At 50.7% G+C, this 17,617-nt stretch overlaps 9 protein-coding genes across 9 annotated transcripts; 4 read left to right on the forward strand and 5 right to left on the reverse strand.

Moving 5' to 3' along the window:
• Positions 1-511: 511 nt before the first annotated feature.
• On the forward strand, positions 512-2,663 carry N7511_010102 (uncharacterized protein; the record flags this gene model as incomplete). Its single annotated transcript, XM_057132479.1, has 5 exons — positions 512-552; positions 605-679; positions 761-2,148; positions 2,205-2,319; positions 2,387-2,663. 5 exons carry the CDS (start codon positions 512-514, stop codon positions 2,661-2,663), a joined length of 1,896 nt encoding a protein of 631 aa, XP_056980467.1.
• Positions 2,664-3,619: 956 nt separating this feature from the next.
• On the forward strand, positions 3,620-5,483 carry N7511_010103 (uncharacterized protein; the record flags this gene model as incomplete). The annotated part of the gene is made up of 3 exons (XM_057132480.1): positions 3,620-4,661; positions 4,709-5,034; positions 5,085-5,483. The coding sequence occupies 3 exons, from the start codon at positions 3,620-3,622 to the stop codon at positions 5,481-5,483; spliced, it is 1,767 nt and encodes a 588-aa protein (XP_056980468.1).
• Positions 5,484-5,649: 166 nt separating this feature from the next.
• Positions 5,650-5,847, reverse strand: N7511_010104 (uncharacterized protein; the record flags this gene model as incomplete). The annotated part of the gene is made up of 1 exon (XM_057132481.1): positions 5,650-5,847. The coding sequence occupies one exon, from the start codon at positions 5,845-5,847 to the stop codon at positions 5,650-5,652; it is 198 nt and encodes a 65-aa protein (XP_056980469.1).
• A 289-nt stretch (positions 5,848-6,136) lies between these two features.
• Positions 6,137-6,697, forward strand: N7511_010105 (oligoribonuclease; the record flags this gene model as incomplete). Its single annotated transcript, XM_057132482.1, has 1 exon — positions 6,137-6,697. The coding sequence occupies one exon, from the start codon at positions 6,137-6,139 to the stop codon at positions 6,695-6,697; it is 561 nt and encodes a 186-aa protein (XP_056980470.1).
• A 472-nt stretch (positions 6,698-7,169) lies between these two features.
• pgmA (phosphoglucomutase PGM2) lies at positions 7,170-8,940 on the forward strand (the record flags this gene model as incomplete). Its single annotated transcript, XM_057132483.1, has 3 exons — positions 7,170-7,222; positions 7,272-7,573; positions 7,631-8,940. 3 exons carry the CDS (start codon positions 7,170-7,172, stop codon positions 8,938-8,940), a joined length of 1,665 nt encoding a protein of 554 aa, XP_056980471.1.
• Positions 8,941-9,201: 261 nt separating this feature from the next.
• N7511_010107 (Gfo/Idh/MocA family protein) lies at positions 9,202-10,842 on the reverse strand (the record flags this gene model as incomplete). Its single annotated transcript, XM_057132484.1, has 1 exon — positions 9,202-10,842. The coding sequence occupies one exon, from the start codon at positions 10,840-10,842 to the stop codon at positions 9,202-9,204; it is 1,641 nt and encodes a 546-aa protein (XP_056980472.1).
• Positions 10,843-11,125: 283 nt separating this feature from the next.
• Positions 11,126-12,745, reverse strand: N7511_010108 (uncharacterized protein; the record flags this gene model as incomplete). The annotated part of the gene is made up of 3 exons (XM_057132485.1): positions 11,126-11,730; positions 11,782-12,492; positions 12,541-12,745. The coding sequence occupies 3 exons, from the start codon at positions 12,743-12,745 to the stop codon at positions 11,126-11,128; spliced, it is 1,521 nt and encodes a 506-aa protein (XP_056980473.1).
• Positions 12,746-13,190: 445 nt separating this feature from the next.
• On the reverse strand, positions 13,191-15,079 carry N7511_010109 (FAD binding domain protein; the record flags this gene model as incomplete). Its single annotated transcript, XM_057132486.1, has 4 exons — positions 13,191-13,729; positions 13,781-13,867; positions 13,920-14,416; positions 14,478-15,079. 4 exons carry the CDS (start codon positions 15,077-15,079, stop codon positions 13,191-13,193), a joined length of 1,725 nt encoding a protein of 574 aa, XP_056980474.1.
• A 769-nt stretch (positions 15,080-15,848) lies between these two features.
• Positions 15,849-17,517, reverse strand: N7511_010110 (uncharacterized protein; the record flags this gene model as incomplete). Its single annotated transcript, XM_057132487.1, has 3 exons — positions 15,849-16,995; positions 17,059-17,308; positions 17,373-17,517. 3 exons carry the CDS (start codon positions 17,515-17,517, stop codon positions 15,849-15,851), a joined length of 1,542 nt encoding a protein of 513 aa, XP_056980475.1.
• Positions 17,518-17,617: the final 100 nt, after the last annotated feature.

The following is a 17,617-nucleotide window of genomic DNA, read 5'->3' on the forward strand; positions in this document are numbered from 1 at the left end:
CATAGTTACATGAATTGGTGTAAAGAGTAATTGGGAGAACAGCTGAAAAGGCTTCGGCGAAATTAAGTTTGCTCTCGGCCTCAACGGGCATCACTTTCTTGACCGGGATCCCGGTTGACTAAAGGCGCCACGGGAATCTTCTCATTGGACCAGATGCAAGTAGGCAAAGGTTGACTCTTATCTCATTTGGGGTTAAAGGCCGATGTAGCATCCAGAGTCTCCGTGTAAGACTTTCTGGGTCGAGATTTCCCCATGGGCACCCCGCAACCCCAGGTATCCGGTTTGGGAAGTAGGACATATCTTTACCCAATAGAGCTAACTTGGGGGCTAAAAAGGAAAACCAAAAGAGTATAAAAGTTGATATTTCCCCTCAATGAAATGGAGTCCCTGTCCTACTCTTTTCTTTCTTCTTCTAGGACTCTAGCTGAGAAGACCCCTTAAGCCCTATTCACTTTGACGGACGTGATTCGTTACAGAGGTGAACCTGAGCTCGAAATTTTCAATCTCTGACATGGAGCAAGAGACCATCAGCCAGGTTGGCACCGACCAGCAGTAAGCGTTGCAGAGAAGCTATACATACTTCTATACTCACTTTTCCATACAGCTCCATCAGCGACGACAGTAACGCCGAAAAAGGATATGTCGAACAAGTTGATCTTCATAACAATGTGTCTGCAAAGTATGATAGCCTAAGTATTTCCTGTTGCATGTTCGATTTCAGCAACACAAGACTCAACAACAGACCACTAATACTAAACAGAATCAAGAACCCATTGGCCGACTTGACCAAAAGTCAAGTCTTGCGTGACGTCGAGAATTTCGCCCAAGAGTTTAACGTAACGGACATTTTACCAGAGCTCCGGAAAGGAGCATTAGTAGCTCGCTCTCCAACCGAGTTCGAGTCAGTACCAGACCTGACCGAGACCGAGCTGACGGCGCTGCGAGACGAAACCCTGCACAAGTGGCGCCAGCCTAGAGCACTGTACTTCACCATCATTCTATGTTCTGTTGGTGCAGCTGTGCAAGGATGGGACCAAACAGGCTCTAATGGCGCAAACCTGTCATTCCCCGATGCATTTGGGATCCCCGAAACAGACAACCCAAACGCCTATCGAAACCAATGGATTGTCGGAGTCGTCAATGCCGCTCCATATATCGCTAGTGCTGTCCTAGGCTGTTGGCTCTCGGATCCCTTTAACCGTGTCCTCGGCCGCCGTGGAACAATCTTCATCTCGTCCATCTTCTGTGTCCTCTCACCTATTGGCTCAGCCGTAACCCAAACCTGGGAACAACTTTTCGCAACTCGTCTACTGCTCGGTCTAGGAATGGGATTGAAGGCGTCAACGGTCCCAATCTTCTGCGCCGAGAATACACCAGCTGCTATTCGCGGCGGTCTAGTGATGTCCTGGCAACTCTGGACGGCATTTGGCATCTTCCTCGGATTCAGCGCAAACCTTGCTGTCAAAGACACAGGTGCTATCTCATGGCGTCTACAGCTTGGCTCAGCCTTTATTCCCGCTATCCCCCTCCTCGTCGGTGTTTTCTTCTGCCCCGAGTCGCCTCGCTGGTATATTCGACGTGGCGAGATGGACAAGGCTTACCGATCGCTCTGTCGCCTACGCAATACCCCCCTACAGGCTGCCCGTGATCTTTACTATATTCATGCCCAGATCAAGATTGAATTGGGTCTTATCGGCGATAGTAATTATGTCAAGCGCTTCGTTGAGCTTTTCACCATCCCCCGTGTCCGTCGTGCCACTCTTGCATCTTTTACTGTTATGATCGCCCAGCAGATGTGTGGTATTAACATTGTGGCATTTTACTCATCCACTGTCTTTTCCAACGCCGGTGCGAATGATACACAGGCTCTCTTTGCTTCCTGGGGCTTCGGCTTGGTCAATTTCTTGTTTGCTTTCCCTGCCATCTGGACAATTGACACATATGGACGCCGCACTCTATTACTATTCACCTTCCCGCAGATGACCTGGACGCTTCTTGGTGCTGCCTTCTGTTTCTGGGTCCCTGAAGGAAAGGCCCACCTGGCGTCTATTGCCTTCTTTGTTTTCTTGTTTGCTGCTTTCTACTCGCCCGGCGAAGGACCTGTACCTTTTACTTACTCAGCTGAGGTCTTCCCTCTATCCCATCGTGGTATGTATTGTGATTTTTTCGATATCATTGATTGAGATACTAATGCTTGTCTATAGAGGTCGGCATGTCCTGGGCTGTGGCTACCTGTCTAGGATGGGCAGCTGTGCTATCTATCACCTTCCCTCCCATGCTTCACACGATGACAGCCACTGGCGCATTTGGCTTCTATGCGTAAGTCTTGTCGCTCTTGCTTAGGGCTATCAGACAGAACATGACTAATACTCGATATCTGACTTAGTGGTTTGAATGTGACTGCTCTCATCATGATCTTCCTCTGGGTTCCCGAGACAAAGCAGCGCACGCTTGAAGAGCTCGATTATATTTTCGCTGTTCCCACGCGCGTTCATATGAAGTATCAGCTTACCAAGGCCCTTCCTTACTGGTTTAATCGCTATGTTTTCCGCAGGAATGTTGTACTAGAGCCTCTCTACAAGTTTGATACCGTTGCCAGTGGTGACGAAGTTGTTGAGGAGGCGAAGACAACCAGCGTTGTATCTGAACATGCAAAGGCATAATGTCCGACTTGGTCCATGTTAACGTTTTATATGAGATTTATTCTATTTTTCTGGTTATGAGTTCCGGGGTTAGTCTTTCGATTCAGGGCTAAGTTAAATCGCAGCTGCCAATATTTGACCACTTTGCCTTCTAAAATCCCACCAATATTGCCCTGACTCCTGATATAGATAGATATTCCCTGGTAGAACTTCAGACTCCACTAGTTCGACGGATCCATGGTTGCCGGGGAATCAGGTGATGTGGAGCACGATGACAGTTGAACATGACCTTTACGGTTTACTCAGCTGAGAGATGGATAAAAGTCATGTCAAATGTGAGAATTGAGTCAAAGGTCACGCTCACCCTATCACTTGGCACTTTTTGTTCTGAAAGCCGCCAACATTAAGGTGCATCACGTGGGGTTCGGGGTGTTCTGCGCAGACGTGATATGTTTTGGTCCACTTCCGCCCCTCATCTTCTCCCAAGCTCACAGGGGTCCTTTTCATTCTTTCCTGTCTCCTTGTACAGGCGACTCGTCAGGCATTCCTTGGTCATTCTTACCGATAGTGGACTTGAACCTGTGGTTTTCCGCACCTGATTACCCCCACCGGTCCTGAAGACCCCAGAAATCCACATCGCCGTCATCGTGACCCTCCTTTCGAACAGCCTCCCAACACAATCACCAGCAGCTGCAGTGGAGATTAGAGGACTACTGTGGGCTGCTGGGTTCTTCCGAGTCGAAACCCACACCTTGACCGCCTCCCTATAGCCTACGCTCACCTCTCACGGGAAAAAAAAAATAATAACAAAAAATAAAGCAAGAAGCTCTCCACTGGGTTATAACCCAGCGTCAGACTCTTTCCCTACCCCCCTGCCCGAATTCTTTGTAATTCTTAGCGGGGAAATCCTGGCCCTTGCACACCCTGCGTCAAACGCTTCCTCTCAATAGTTTGGCCCACCACTTACCCCTCCCACAATGCCTTGTTTCAAGGGTCTCGCCGTGAGCATTCATACGCCCGATGGGCCGATCTCAGAGTATTCGATCCAACGCCAGTCCCGAGCTTCGCGGATAGCTTGCTTCATCCCCGTCCCGCCGCCCAAACTCCCCGAATCGGGGACCGGCAAGGCGGAACAATCAACCTTTGCCATTTCAATCACCCTTCTCAACCCCAGCCAAGATGTTCCCTACTCGACCCCAAAGCCGACTATAGACGACCCTTCGCCGAAACCGAAGGTCGTCGGTGGGTTGCCCGGTCAAACCGGTGACCGCGGTCAATACTCCGGAGCGGTCGCGCCCTATCAAGCCCTGACGAACTCGCAGAACGAGACCGTTGCCGCATACATCTACTTTGACGGAAGGCAAAAGGAAGAGGTGGCTACACTACTGCGAAGGGGCGAAGAGACCTGGGTCAACTCACGCTGGGTCAGCGTACCGGATTCCGAAGGCGGGGGTATTGCCGAGCGTGAATTCCTATTCCGCGAGGTCGGTCTGGAGCGCTGGCTGAATGGACTGGATCTGGAAGGCAAGGATGCGGCTGCCAAGATTGAACGGCGCCGGCAAAAGATGGAGAAGCGACGCTTGAAGCGCCAGGCCGAGGAGGGGGAGTCCGCCATGGAAATGGAGGCCAACCACCCCGTCAAGGCCAAGAGCATTATGCGATACGGAAATGACGAGAAGTCACCTCTTGAGGATGTTTCGGATGACGATTTGTCTTCCGACTCTGACGACGATGACCCTATTCCGGAGACAGCGGGACAGATCAAGGTTGCCTTGTTCCGAGTCTTAGCTTCAGGAGAAATTAAGCGTGGAGAGTATTCGCCTCAGTTCGATGCACATGACGACGAGGAAGGCGGCGGAGGAGAGAACAATGGCAGTGGAGATGCCGATGTTGACCACACCACGAGTTTCGCAAAGCCCAAAACACTCGATCCTAAGACCATCAGCACACAGACAGTCACTGGCATTGACCCGACTGATAAACCCTATGCCATTTTCACTTTCATGTACCGAGGCGAACGTAAGTACTTCTGGAGCTATCATTGGCGATTTCTGACTTGTATACAGGCCAATTGCAGAAGATGGGCATCTTGAAAGATTGCAAGGCACCGGAAACGCCTGCTGCTACGAAGCGAAAGTCACTACAAGCCGATCTCGCAAATCTCGGACCTATCAAGGCTGGCGGATCTGTTGGTTTCCTCAACTTCCGAGAGGAGGCTAAGCCACGCAAGGGCAAAAAGAACGCAGATGACATGGACAGCGATGATGACGATACAGACAATCCAATCCTTGGAAAAGCCGATGAAGAAGAGTCCAAGGATGACGACCGTTTCTTGTCCCCAGATGATATCCAACGCCAGGGAGAATTGGCAGAGAGCATGCGAAAGATCCGGGTAGGTACCGAATCCACGTTCTATTGAGTCCGTTGCTAACAATCACACAGCTCAAGCGTCAACATTCCACCGAAGCCCCTGGAGGCAGTGTCGGAGATTCTACCGATACCCCTGCTTCAGGATCCGGATCTACACCTCCAGCTGATCGCTCTACAACCCCACCCAAGGGCTTCGCAGCAGGAGCACCGGCGCCTTCCGACTCTCAGCCAGCCGCGGAATTGTCCGATGCTCTCTTTGGCAGTCCGTTGAAGAAGCAACGGGCCAGTGTCTCGACAGCCGATGAAAATGCCCTGAGACGTCGCATCGCCGAGTCATCTGGTCGAATTAATGAAGTTCTGGGGTCTTCGGCTCCGGAGGCAAAGTCAACCTCCACCGCGACATTCGGGGATAATCTCAGTCTGACGCCTGAGATGTCAGCAGGACCTCCCGTAAAGGAAGAGGAGCTGTAGATCAATGAAAACAGAGTGGATATTCTTTTGCAATTGAGCTTTGGAAAGCGCTTGCATTTGCGAGGGGTTGGGTTGGGTTGGATCGGGTCTTTTTTCACCATCCATATATGCCCAGCCTTATGGATGCCGTTGCGTTTCTTTACATTTACGCCGTTATGCCCACTACCTACACTACAGGGAGCACGTTGAAGGAGAATACATTTGCAGCGTCCGCCAAGGGCAGCTTGGTGATCTGTTTTCCATTGTAGAGTCCAGTAGATTTGAATTTCAACGGCTGCACCGTTGACCGTTTTCTCTGCATTTTGACCTCGACTGCTTCTCCCTCCCAACTTTTCCAGCCTTCAGACGAACACAAGCTACCCATGTTTAGAAGCTGCACCCGAAGCTACACCAGAAGCTGCACACCCGCATTGTCAACATTACGGGTAGTTCACGTAGCTCACACCGAGAGCTTTCTCCACCGAGCCCGCCATCCGGCGAAACCCCAAAATCTGCGATCATTCACAGCACTCCCTAGCAGCTCAAATCGCCCACAACCAGCCATGTCGCTCGCACGCTCCACAGATCCTCTAGTCTGGATCGACTGTGAAGTATGTTCAATCCCACCCGCCTGCACCTGAAAACCCACCCCCCCCCCCCCCCCCCCCCCAATAATGCCATCCTACAATGCTGTCACCCCCACTAACCCCCAACCCAAGATGACAGGCCTCAACGCCGATACCGACCAAATAATCCAAATCTGCTGCTTCATCACAGACGCCAACCTCAACCTCCTCAACCCCACCCCCTTCGAAAGCACCATCCACGTCGCCGACACCATCCTGGCCGACATGTCGCAGTGGTGCATCGACACCCACGAACGCACGGGCCTCACGGCCGCCGTGCGCGCCTCGACCACCTCCGCCGCCACCGCCGCTGATGGCCTCCTTGCCTACATCCAAGCCCATGTCCCCACGCCACGCACTGCTCTGCTGGCCGGCAACAGTGTGCACGCTGATAAGGCGTTCTTGGACAAGGGGCCTTATGCGAGGGTTTTGGAGCATCTGCATTACCGCATTTTGGATGTGAGCTCATTGAAGGAGGCGGCGCGGAGGTGGGGGAGTCCTGAGCTTCTGGCCGAGGTGCCTCTAAAGAAGGGGTTGCATCTTGCTAAGGATGATATTTTGGAGAGTATTGAGGAGATGAGGTTTTATCGGGATCGCTTGTTTGCTTAGCTTGGGTGGTTAATTGGATGGGTCTGCGCTATTGTTTGATGTCTTAGACAGTGTGTCTATTTCTGTAGCTTTTGGGGGTCTGGGATTTGACCCCTTTTTTGTGGGATTTGGTTTTTAGTTTGAATACCCCCATTGACATTGGCATTGCTATTGAGAATGTGTGGTTGGGTAGTTGTGTAGCTGTGTACTGTGTACTTCGGAGTGTTTTGGTCACACGTTAGTCTTGTTTTCCCCCGGGAATGGTGATCTGCGGGGCAATTTGCAAGGGTTCAGGTTTCGTGAAAGGTATCGATCCAAAGAAAAGCTAGAAAAAAAGTAGGAAGTGGATGTAGTGGTCCTGGCTACTAAGTACGAGTAGTTGGTCTCTTAGCTCTGTCTAGTGGGATGTGATAAACACATGACGACCCCTCCCGTCGGTCAACTTCCCCCTCCTCTTTTTCCTTTCTCACCGTATCATACATTTTATTCCATCATGTCCGTCCAGACGGTCTCTATTCAGCCTTTCACTGACCAGAAGCCTGGCACGTACGTTGCTTGCTACCCCCCGCAATTGATCCAGCTAACCCCCTCCTAGCTCAGGTCTTCGCAAGAAGGTCAAGGTCTTCCAGCAGCCCAACTACTCCGAGTCCTTCATCACTAGCATTCTCCTCTCCATCCCCGAGGGTGTCGAGGGTTCTTTCCTCGTCATTGGTGGTGATGGTCGTTACTACAACCCGGAGGTGATCTCCAAGATCGCTAAGATCAGTGCCGCTTATGGTGTCAAGAAGCTCCTGGTGGGCCAGAATGGCATTCTCAGCACCCCTGCTGCTAGCAACCTCATCCGCGTGCGGAAGGCTACTGGTGGTATCCTGCTGACTGCCAGTCACAACCCCGGTGGTAAGGAATTAAGATCACGGTGATTGTTGGGACTCAAGCTGACACCCCCACCAACAGGTCCCGAGAACGACTTCGGTATCAAGTACAACTTGGCCAACGGTGCTCCTGCCCCCGAGACGGTCACCAACAAGATCTATGAGACCGCAAAGTCTCTGACCTCCTACAACTACGTCGACGTGCCCGATGTCGACACCTCCAGCGTTGGCACCAAGAGCTACGGCCCCCTCGAGGTGGAGGTTGTCCACTCGACCGCCGACTACGTGACCATGATGAAGGAGATCTTCGACTTCGACCTCATCAAGGAGTTCCTCAGCTCCCACAAGGACTTCAAGGTCCTGTTCGACGGTATGCACGGTGTCACCGGCCCCTACGGCGTGGACATTTTCGTCAAGGAGCTCGGCCTGCCCGCCAGCAGCACCATGAACTGTGAGCCCAAGCCCGACTTCGGCGGCGGTCACCCCGACCCCAACCTGGTGTACGCCCACGAGCTCGTCGAGGCCGTCAACAAGAACGGTGTGCACTTCGGTGCCGCCAGTGACGGTGACGGTGACCGTAACATGATTTACGGTGCCAACACTTTCGTCTCCCCCGGTGACAGCTTGGCCATCATTGCCCACCACGCCAAGCTCATCCCCTACTTCCAGAAGCAGGGTGTCTACGGCCTGGCCCGTTCCATGCCCACCTCCGGAGCTGTTGACCGCGTGGCCGAGAAGCAGGGCCTGCAGTGCTACGAGGTCCCCACCGGCTGGAAGTTCTTCTGCAACCTGTTCGACAACAACAAGATGTCGATCTGTGGTGAGGAAAGCTTCGGTACCGGCAGCAACCACATCCGTGAGAAGGACGGTGTGTGGGCCGTCATCGCCTGGTTGAACATCATCGCTGGTGTCGCCAAGCAAAAGCCCAACGAGACCCCCAGCATCGCCTCCATCCAGAACGAGTTCTGGCAGATCTACGGCCGCACTTTCTTCACCCGCTACGACTACGAGAACGTCGACAGCAACGGTGCCAACAAGGTTGTCGGTACTCTGTCCGACCTCGTCGCCAGCGGCTCCTTCATTGGCTCCGAGATCGCCGGCCGCAAGGTCGCCGACGCTGGCAACTTCTCCTACACCGACCTCGACGGCAGTGTCTCCAAGAACCAGGGCCTGTACGCCAAGTTCGACGACGGCAGCCGTATCGTCGTCCGTCTGTCCGGTACCGGCAGCAGCGGCGCTACTATCCGTCTGTACGTCGAGCGCTACGAGGCTGACCAGTCCAAGTTCGGTCTCAGTGCGCAGGAGTACCTGGCCGACAACATTTCCCTTGCTCTCAACCTGCTTAAGTTCAAGGAGTATGTTGGTCGTGAGGAGCCTGATGTCAAGACTTAAATTGGCGAAGTTGTAATGTGGAACCTGCTGGATGGGGATCACCTTTTAATTGTTTTGCCGTTCTATCTGAACAAGAGAATGATGATCGAATAGCAGAATTAAAATATACATCAAGAATGGCATGACTTAGACTGTTACAGCATAATTCGAGCCTACGAACTAGATCTTGATACTGTGGCCAAAATAGGTTGTCATCATTGATTTCATCATAATCATAATCATAAACATAAAACATAAGGGAATGGTATCTAATTAAAACCCTCACTCCCACCCATCCGCAGAAGCCCTCAACTTCTCCCCCCACCACTCCCCCCACCGAACAACCCTCTCCTCCCTCCTCGCCTCCTCAGCCGCGAAAACAACAGCATGACTCCGAACAGCCTCTTCAAGCGAACAACCCACGAATCTAGCCTGCGCCTCCTCAACCCCGATTCCAAAAGATTCCACAGCCTGAACAGCGCTAACAAACTGCCTCGCAAGCCCATAATCACCCCCGCCATGCGACTCCTTCTGCTCAGGCGGCGGCTTAGGAACATCCAGAACAGTAGTCTCGCCCGTTCCAAAATCGAATATCGAAATAGTATGACTATCATACGCAATCTCGCCCTTGGTGCCGTAGACCCGTCCCCGCCGCTCACACTGTTTCTCCGTTGGCGCAATCATATGGAACGAAGCCGTTTTCGCAAGTCGGTGCGGGGCGCTTTCTTCGTCGTCCCAGGTGATTGTGACGACTTGGTCGTCGCAGACGTCGTTGTCTGCTTCGTAGACGCACCGGCCGTACCATGGTTTCGAGGCGATTGTTGAGTCGGGCGTTGTGCCTTTATCGTAGTCTTCCGCTAGCTTGGATAGAAGGTGTGTTTCGGCGGCGTTCGAGCCTTGTGCTCGGAATACGTCTTCGATGTCTGGGGCTACAATGTCCACTGGCCAGCCTGTGTGGCCTGTTGCTAGGTGGCGGTTGTTGTAGATTTTCACGGCGCTGTAGTTGCAATCTCGTTCTATTGGGCAAGTCAGACAGTTCGTTGAGTTGCCTGCTGCTTTTGGTTTGCGCGTGGGGCGGAACTGGGTCATTGTTCCTGTGGAGGAGATGGTGCGGGGAAAGTGCGGATTGGACACGGTTGCTTTGCTTGTTTCTGCGGGCGGCGGGGAGCACAGGAGCCAGAGGATAAAGTCGATGTCGTGGCAGGACTTTGTGAGGAGAGACCCATCTCCTGCTGGGGTGGTGCGGCGCCAGTTGCCGCGGACGTAGCTGTGAGAGAAGTGCCACCAGCCTACTGGTTCGCAGTGTTCGAGGGAGATGATGTCGCCGATTATGTTGTCTGCTAGAAGCAGTTTGCGGAGGAGGATATTGTGTGGACTGTAGCGGAGGACGTGGCCAATTGAGAAAATGTTGGATGGGGCTCGTGGTGTTTTGGTTTCGCCTTCTGGTGGTTGGAGGGTTCGGAAGACGGTTAAGCAGTCGTCTAGTGAGAGGGCCAGAGGTTTCTCGCAGAGAATGTGGAGCTTGAAAGGAGCTAGGGCTTGGACAACTTCGACGTGTGTTTCGTCTAATGTGCAGATGAAGACGCCGTCGACACCTGGCGGTATGCTTCCATTTGCGTGTGTCCCATCGCTGTGTGCCTGTGCCTGCGCCCTTCGCTTGGTTTCCCATATCACCCACTCGCGCCAATCTGCGAATTGTTGGCCCTCGCTTGGGGTATCGTGGTTCCAGATGTAATTTCGTCCGAATTCACTCCGCTTGAAGGAGTGGGGCTCGGCGACAGCGTGGATTACACCTGGTGTTGCGGTTGTGACGGCGCGCGCGTAAGCATTTCCACGAGATCCGGCGCCGATGACAAGGAAACGAAGCTGCTTAGCTGGAGAATCGGCAATGGTATCGGTAGGGGGTGGGATTGGTTCTTTCATGTTGAAGGGATGCGGGGGATAGTTGGAGCTGGATTCAGGGTGTTCAGATGAGTGTATTCAGGTTGTTCAGAATAGATCAGCTGGAGTCCAAGAGATTCTCCAGATTTAGTCAAGAACAAGCAATATATATACCATAAAACCCAACTTCAGCCTGCGAAACGCGAGGTTGCAGTTGGCAAGTTCTATGCGGGGAAACATCAGCAACATCGGCTGTGTCCTGATTGGCTGCCTAACTTCAACTATATTTCAACTATGTTCAAAGTAAGTTAACTTGGACTCTCTTCTACTTTACATCCGCGGATTTTGCGCTGTCTGGATGTTCTTCCTCAGTCTCGAAGATCATCGCAACCTCTTCCAAAGACCGGCCCTTGGTTTCTGGGAAGAGCAAATATACCAGCCCCAGGAAGACAACCAGGCAGCCTATATAGACCGAATAATACTTCCACTGGAGCGCAGTGAACGCCACCGGATTCACATATTGGTTGAAGAAACATGCAGCAGCATCGACTGACAATGTAACCGCAAGACCCTTGGCACGCAGACGAAACGGTAGGATCTCAGCTGGATACGAGATGAAAAGAGGGGCATACGCCATGTCGTAGAAGGCGAAAAAGATGAACAGCAAGGGGACCACAGCTATGCCTGCAGCTGCAAGGTGCTGTTCTGCGAATAAGCCAGCTACCAGTGTGGCCAAGGAGAGGAACAACAGCATTCCTGCCGTGGACAGAAGCCATAGGACACGTCGACCGTATCGCTCTGAAGCCATCGATCCAACCGCCGAGAGGAGGAAGTTCCAGACTTGAAGGCTCACGTTGACTGCGGCTTGGTCTGAAGACTTGGTAATTCCCACGGATGCGAGAGTGGGTGCGAGGTAATATGACAGGATCCCTGGAGATGTTAACGGGTGGTCTCTTAGGGTTAGGGCAGTGGATAACATACCATTTCCAGCCCATTCTTGCATCAGTCCGACCAATACACAAATTGACAACCTATGCACATCGCCTTTGGATGAGAAGAAGGCTTTCCAGCTTCTACGCTGGGCCGCTTCGGCGTCAATGATGTCGCAAATCTGACAGAATTCATGATGAACCAACTCATCGTCCATCTTTCCGTTTGCATGGTATTTGGCCAAGATAACCAAAGCCTCTTCTTTCTGGCCTTTCGATATGAGCCATCGAGGACTCTCTGGTATAAAGAAAACCAGTCCAAATAACTGACTGATCGGATATGTCACCTGCATCAAACAAGGGATTCTCCAAGACCAGCTGCTTTCCAGACTAATAGTCAAATATGTCACGGCAGCCGCACCAATAGCGCCTAGGCACCAAGTCGCATTGTAAAACGCAGTCGCAGTTTGTCGTTGGCGTGGGTGTGCAACTTCGGTGATCAGGAGAGGAGCAGCAGTTTGGGAAATGCCCATGCCCATGCCGGACAGCACTCTCATGCCGAAGAAAGCCCAGTGATCCTTTAGAATAGTCTGGATGATTGTTGCGACAATGACCAGGCAGCACCCGATTCCAACGCAGACCTTGCGCCCATATCTATCTGCGATATAGGACGCTGGCACGAATGCTAGAAAGGCTCCTAAGGAGGTACCGGCAATGATTAGACCAACTATATTGGGGTTCAAGCCGCCAATGATCATATCAACTATTCTTCGGTCAGTATAGCTCTCATAGACTCAATGGTATCACTCACACTGAGGTAATACCAGCAGGCTATTAACTAGACTTGCAATATACCCAGATGAGCAAGCAGTTGAGAACGTAAACAGGATCCCAAGATTCAGCTTCCGCAATCCCTTGTCCTTGATCCAATTTTTATCGGTATTATTGGGCAGAAGCTTGAATGCTTCCAGGGGAACCTCCGTCGGAGGAGGAGCCGCATCAGCTTTCGTTGCCATAACGCTCACTCAATGTCGACGTGGCGTCGAGTATAAAAAACGAGTAGTCGAATGGGCAGATTCAAGTCGGATCATTTATACAAGCTTCAATCCCCGCTATAAAACTTGTCGCAGAACAAGGGATTATCCACATTCTTCCCCCTAATGAACAACTTCGACCCTCCCGTGTCAATCTCCGGGCTCTCAAGAAGAATAACCAGTGACTTAAGAAAGAATGAAGGGAGGAATGTCCGATCTAACAGCCTATTCAGGCAGTTCATCCAACGTATGTAGCACACAAAAGTCCCAATACAAAAGATCAACACGGCAAATCAAGCATAAATTTAAACGATCTACAATACTACCGCTATTTAATAACATGAACCTTGCAAGAAACATGAAAATCCACAGATACCACACGTGAGACATACTCTCCCATCCACAATGCATTATTCAAGCCTCATCATCATTCATCACCATCCAGCAGCGACGCATACCGGTTGCCAAGCCCACAAAACCCTTCACACTGCTCCCCAATATCCCGCCCTTTATGTAGCACTTCTTCAATGCCCCACGTCACGCGTTCCGCGCCCACTCGCGCGCCTTCGAGATTCGGTGCCGCGGGACCCAATCGGAGTGATGCCATTCGACCTGTCATGAATAATGGCACGTCGTCACGCCATGAAAGGTCGTTGGTGAGACAAGGGAAGCCAGATTTGACTTCTATTGGGTATTGTTCGTTCATTTCGCGTAGGAGGGGCATCTCGCGTACATCGGTGCGCGCGCCTGTTGCGAAGTAGATGTAGTCTATTGGGGGAAGGGTTGGGATGGGTGGAGAGGTTTCCAGGGTCCAGGTTTTGGTTGTCGGGTTGTATGTATGGGATATGATTTCTGTGTTTGGGTGGAGGGAGGCGCGGTGCTGGGCGGCATGCTGTTTGACGATTTTGGTGTAGCGTGGTGTCATGCTGCCCCCATTGCGAGCGGTTTGGAGCATCTCGAGGCGCTCTAGGTCAAATTAGCTGTTGAGAAGTGGGACAAAGGTTTGAGAGAGGTTACCTTCGTCCGTATCGGCAGACCAGAAAGCTGCTTTTTCCCAGTTCTTATATTTGCCCATCCAGGGCAGACTGATATCGAAGTGTTTGACTGGTTTTTCTTGTTAGACATAGTCTGATGATAGACCAAACAATGTACATACCCTTCATCCCAGATCTCATAATAAACCACACCTTCGTGACTCCTTTGCGAACAGCCATGTCCACAATTTGAGCCGAGGAAAGCCCACCTCCAACAACGACAACATTTGTCTCCTGTCGGCGCTGTATTTTTTCCTGTACATTGGGACTGGGGAAGCTCTTGATCTCCATGCTGTGGCAACATCCGGCGGCACCTTCTTGTTCATTGGCTGGCTTCCATGGATATATTTTCGACACTCCTGCACCCCCAGGTCCGATGGCAAGTACAACAGACCGACTGAAGAACTTTTCCCCTGTCGATGTGGAAATCGTGAAGACTTTATCCGGGCCATCGGACACATAGTCATAAGAAAGTCCCGTCGCCTCACGCTGCAAGATCTGCCCTGGCTCATCGAGACCATAGCGATTGATAATTGAATCGCAATAGTCAGCGAATAGATCCGTAGAGGGCGAAAAGTAATCTTTGCGGTCTCGCTCATCGATCTCGCCTCCGATTGGCCTATGATATATGTCGTCAGACAAATAAATCAACAGAAGTGGAATCCTTGGGGTCAACTTACTGGGCCTTCCCTCCCTGTCTTCTCTTCTTCTTCTTGTGCTTGCTCACTTCCTTCCCAACGCAATTGGGAATCTCCCACAAGTCACCCTCGCGTCCAGTCTCTTGAGTATAAGCCAGCATTCCATCCCGATCACCAGGGTCGACATGGAAGAACATCGGACTGCGAAGCTGTTTGATCTCCAACGTCTTGAAAGCATTATTCCATCGTTGCATCCATTTATCACCCGATCCATCGAGTACCAAGGTTGACATGGAGGACGAGGTCGATGCAGTCGATGACGCAGAGAGCGATGGAACGGAGGATATGGAGTCTGTGGATGCACGCCTTTGTTGATCGTGATCTTTGTCTTTGCTGTCGCAAGGACACATTGTCTGACTGTTCCATTTATTTGCTCGAACACCGTTGTTCTTGCTGTGTCCGGCTTGTACTAGGTTCATTCGGCCGGTGTGTTTCTTTATCCAGTGGTAGCGTTGGTGTTCTTCGTCGGTGAAGACGGCTGAGGGGGTTTCTTCGCCTAGACGTGCAGCAACGGCGAGTCCGCATGGTCCGGCGCCTATGATTATTACATCCAGGATATTTGGTAGTTGGGGTTCGGACGACATCTTGGGTTGTTGGGGGTTGTTCTCTATATAGTATTGAGAATGATGTACGAGGGATTGGATAAATGTGAGAAAGGAAATATTTTAAAAACCGAGGAATCGGTAGACCTTTTTCTTTTATACTCTACTGGCATTGGTACACCAAATCTCACTGATCTTCTACAATGTCCTCAATGTCACGAGCTGGCCATCGAGGTACCCTTTCCCCAAGGTCCTTAGGGCTTGCATGATACAATACTCAAACGGAACAGGACCCATACTCCACACTCGAGGTGGGTCTATTGGAAGCTGTCAATTGAGGACCTTGGGGTTAGATGGTGGTTATTGGAAAATCAAAACAAGAAAACTGCACAAAATAGACCAGGCAAAGAATGAGTTTAGGGTGTGAAGACCCGAAAATAGCCATAATGCTTCAACGTAGTAGAACGTGTCAGCAACCACCAGATGTGGAAAAATATTTGGTTGAACCTGTTAACATCAAATTTGTGAAGGGAACAATAGATTTCAAATTGAGGGATGGTAAATCAAGGCCAAAGGACAACTTTTGCTATCACACAACCTATAGTATCTCATTTTTCTTGTTATGCACTGATTAGACTATTAGTTGCAAGACTTTTCTATTTGTATGTTTTGCTCATCTTTGGAGTCTTAATTTATTCAATTTCGTTTATTAATTGTGTGGCTTGTAGGAGATCTTCTGGCAAAATAAAATCTGCTAGACATGTTTGATAACGTACACTCAAAGTTCAAATGTCAAAGCCTTGAGATCAGTTTAAAACTTCCTAGCCGAAACTCGGGCTTCAAACATAGCATCAAGTTGAAAGTAGGACCTGCCCTTTGTCTCCGGCATACAGAAAAACACAGCTCCACTAAAAATGATTCCGAACCCAAAGAATATCAAGCCGGTCTTAGCCCCAAGATCTGCGTTCTCTTGATTGACCATATAAGGAATAGCAATAGACCAGACCATATTGAACAGAGAGCTGGAAAGTGCAGCAATGGAAGTCGTCTTAGCGCGCAGGCGCGAAGAAGAGATTTCTCCGACAATAGCCCAGCCTACAGCCCCAACAGAGGCGTAGTAGAATACGGCCCAGATAATGCAGAAGGCCGAAAGAGCGCGGTAATTCCATTCTTCTCCAGTACCGAAGAATCCAAGAAGCCCGACAATCAACAGAGATGGGAGCATTCCACCAATGCCGACTAGAAGCTGCGGTCGGCGTCCGACTTTTTCGATAAAGATGAAGGCTGCGAAGGCTGCTACCAAAGAGCAAACAACAGAGATGACCGTGACGAGGAATGCATCGTCAACTCCGGCCAATTTCAGGAAGTATGCTAGGTAGTTACCACACAGAGGATAACCCATGAAGATCTGCATGACAACTGGTAGACAAGCGAGCAGAGTTCGGCGCAGGTCTGTCTTCTGAAAGCACTCAATAAATGATGGCGAGCTTTGCTTGGCCTGCCTTTCGTGCTGTAGAGTCTCCACTAATACTGTAACTTCATCGTCGACGTTGAAATCTTCTTCGCCAGCCCGAAGTTTTGATATCGCGTTTCTGGCATCTTCTATCCGGTCTTTGGCGATTAAGAAGTAAGGCGATTCCGGGACAAATGGGATGTACATCACGACACAGAAGAGAGCAGGGCCAAACTGTGATACCACTGCGCCTTTCCAAGACCAAGTATTGGCAACCTTACTTGTTCCTTGAAGAACACAGGAAGCAATGAGCTGGCCAAGGATAATCCAGAATTGGAATAGTGAGAGAGCAAAGCCTCTCACGGCCACTGGAGTAATCTCAGAAACGTAGGTCTGTGTGTTGCCCTGCATAGAGCCCATGGTGGCGCCCATGAGAAGTTTTGCTAGAATCCAGACTTTCCAGTTTGGTGAGAATAGCTCTACAAAGGTACCGCTCACAGCTAGTCTGGAACTTGAAGTTAGTAAACCAGTTTATGTTGAACGCATGTCTGAACTTCAATCCACTTACAAAATAGTGATGAAAAAGCATATGCGCCGACCAAAAGTGTCGTTCAGATAACCAGAGGCAATTGCCGCTGCCATGGCAGACACATACTGAACGAGAGTCCAGGCAAGTTGACGGTTGGCAGGTAACGTCCAGGAGGCAGTGCCGGCATCGTAAACTCCGAATTTCTCGACGAATTCAGAATTGGCAATGATGGAGCCGATTAACGTGAGATCGTATCCGATTAGAATGGGAGTAGTGGAGCATCCAAAGGCTTTTTGTTTCCCTTGTATTAGCATCTACGACTTCCTGAAGTTGACATGGAAAGATGAACCAACCTGCTAAGAGTGCCCGTCTGTGTTTGTAAATTGCTTTGAACTGATCACTCCACGATACTGGCTCAGGTGCAGATGTGCTTTCAATAATCTCGGTCTTTGAGGCTTCTGGGTCAATTTGTTCTTTTGAGAACTCCTTGGTGTCCATTTTGCTGAATACAGGAGAGAATTGTATTATGCGCAATGCAGATCAGTGATTGAGATATAATCCTGTATAATCAAGGAAAAAGTAAAACTGGTCGTCCAAG

Source organism: Penicillium nucicola (genome assembly GCF_028828085.1).
Source record: "Penicillium nucicola strain IBT 29836 chromosome Unknown utg000010l, whole genome shotgun sequence".
In the NCBI taxonomy this organism is placed as follows: Eukaryota; Fungi; Ascomycota; class Eurotiomycetes; order Eurotiales; family Aspergillaceae; genus Penicillium; species Penicillium nucicola.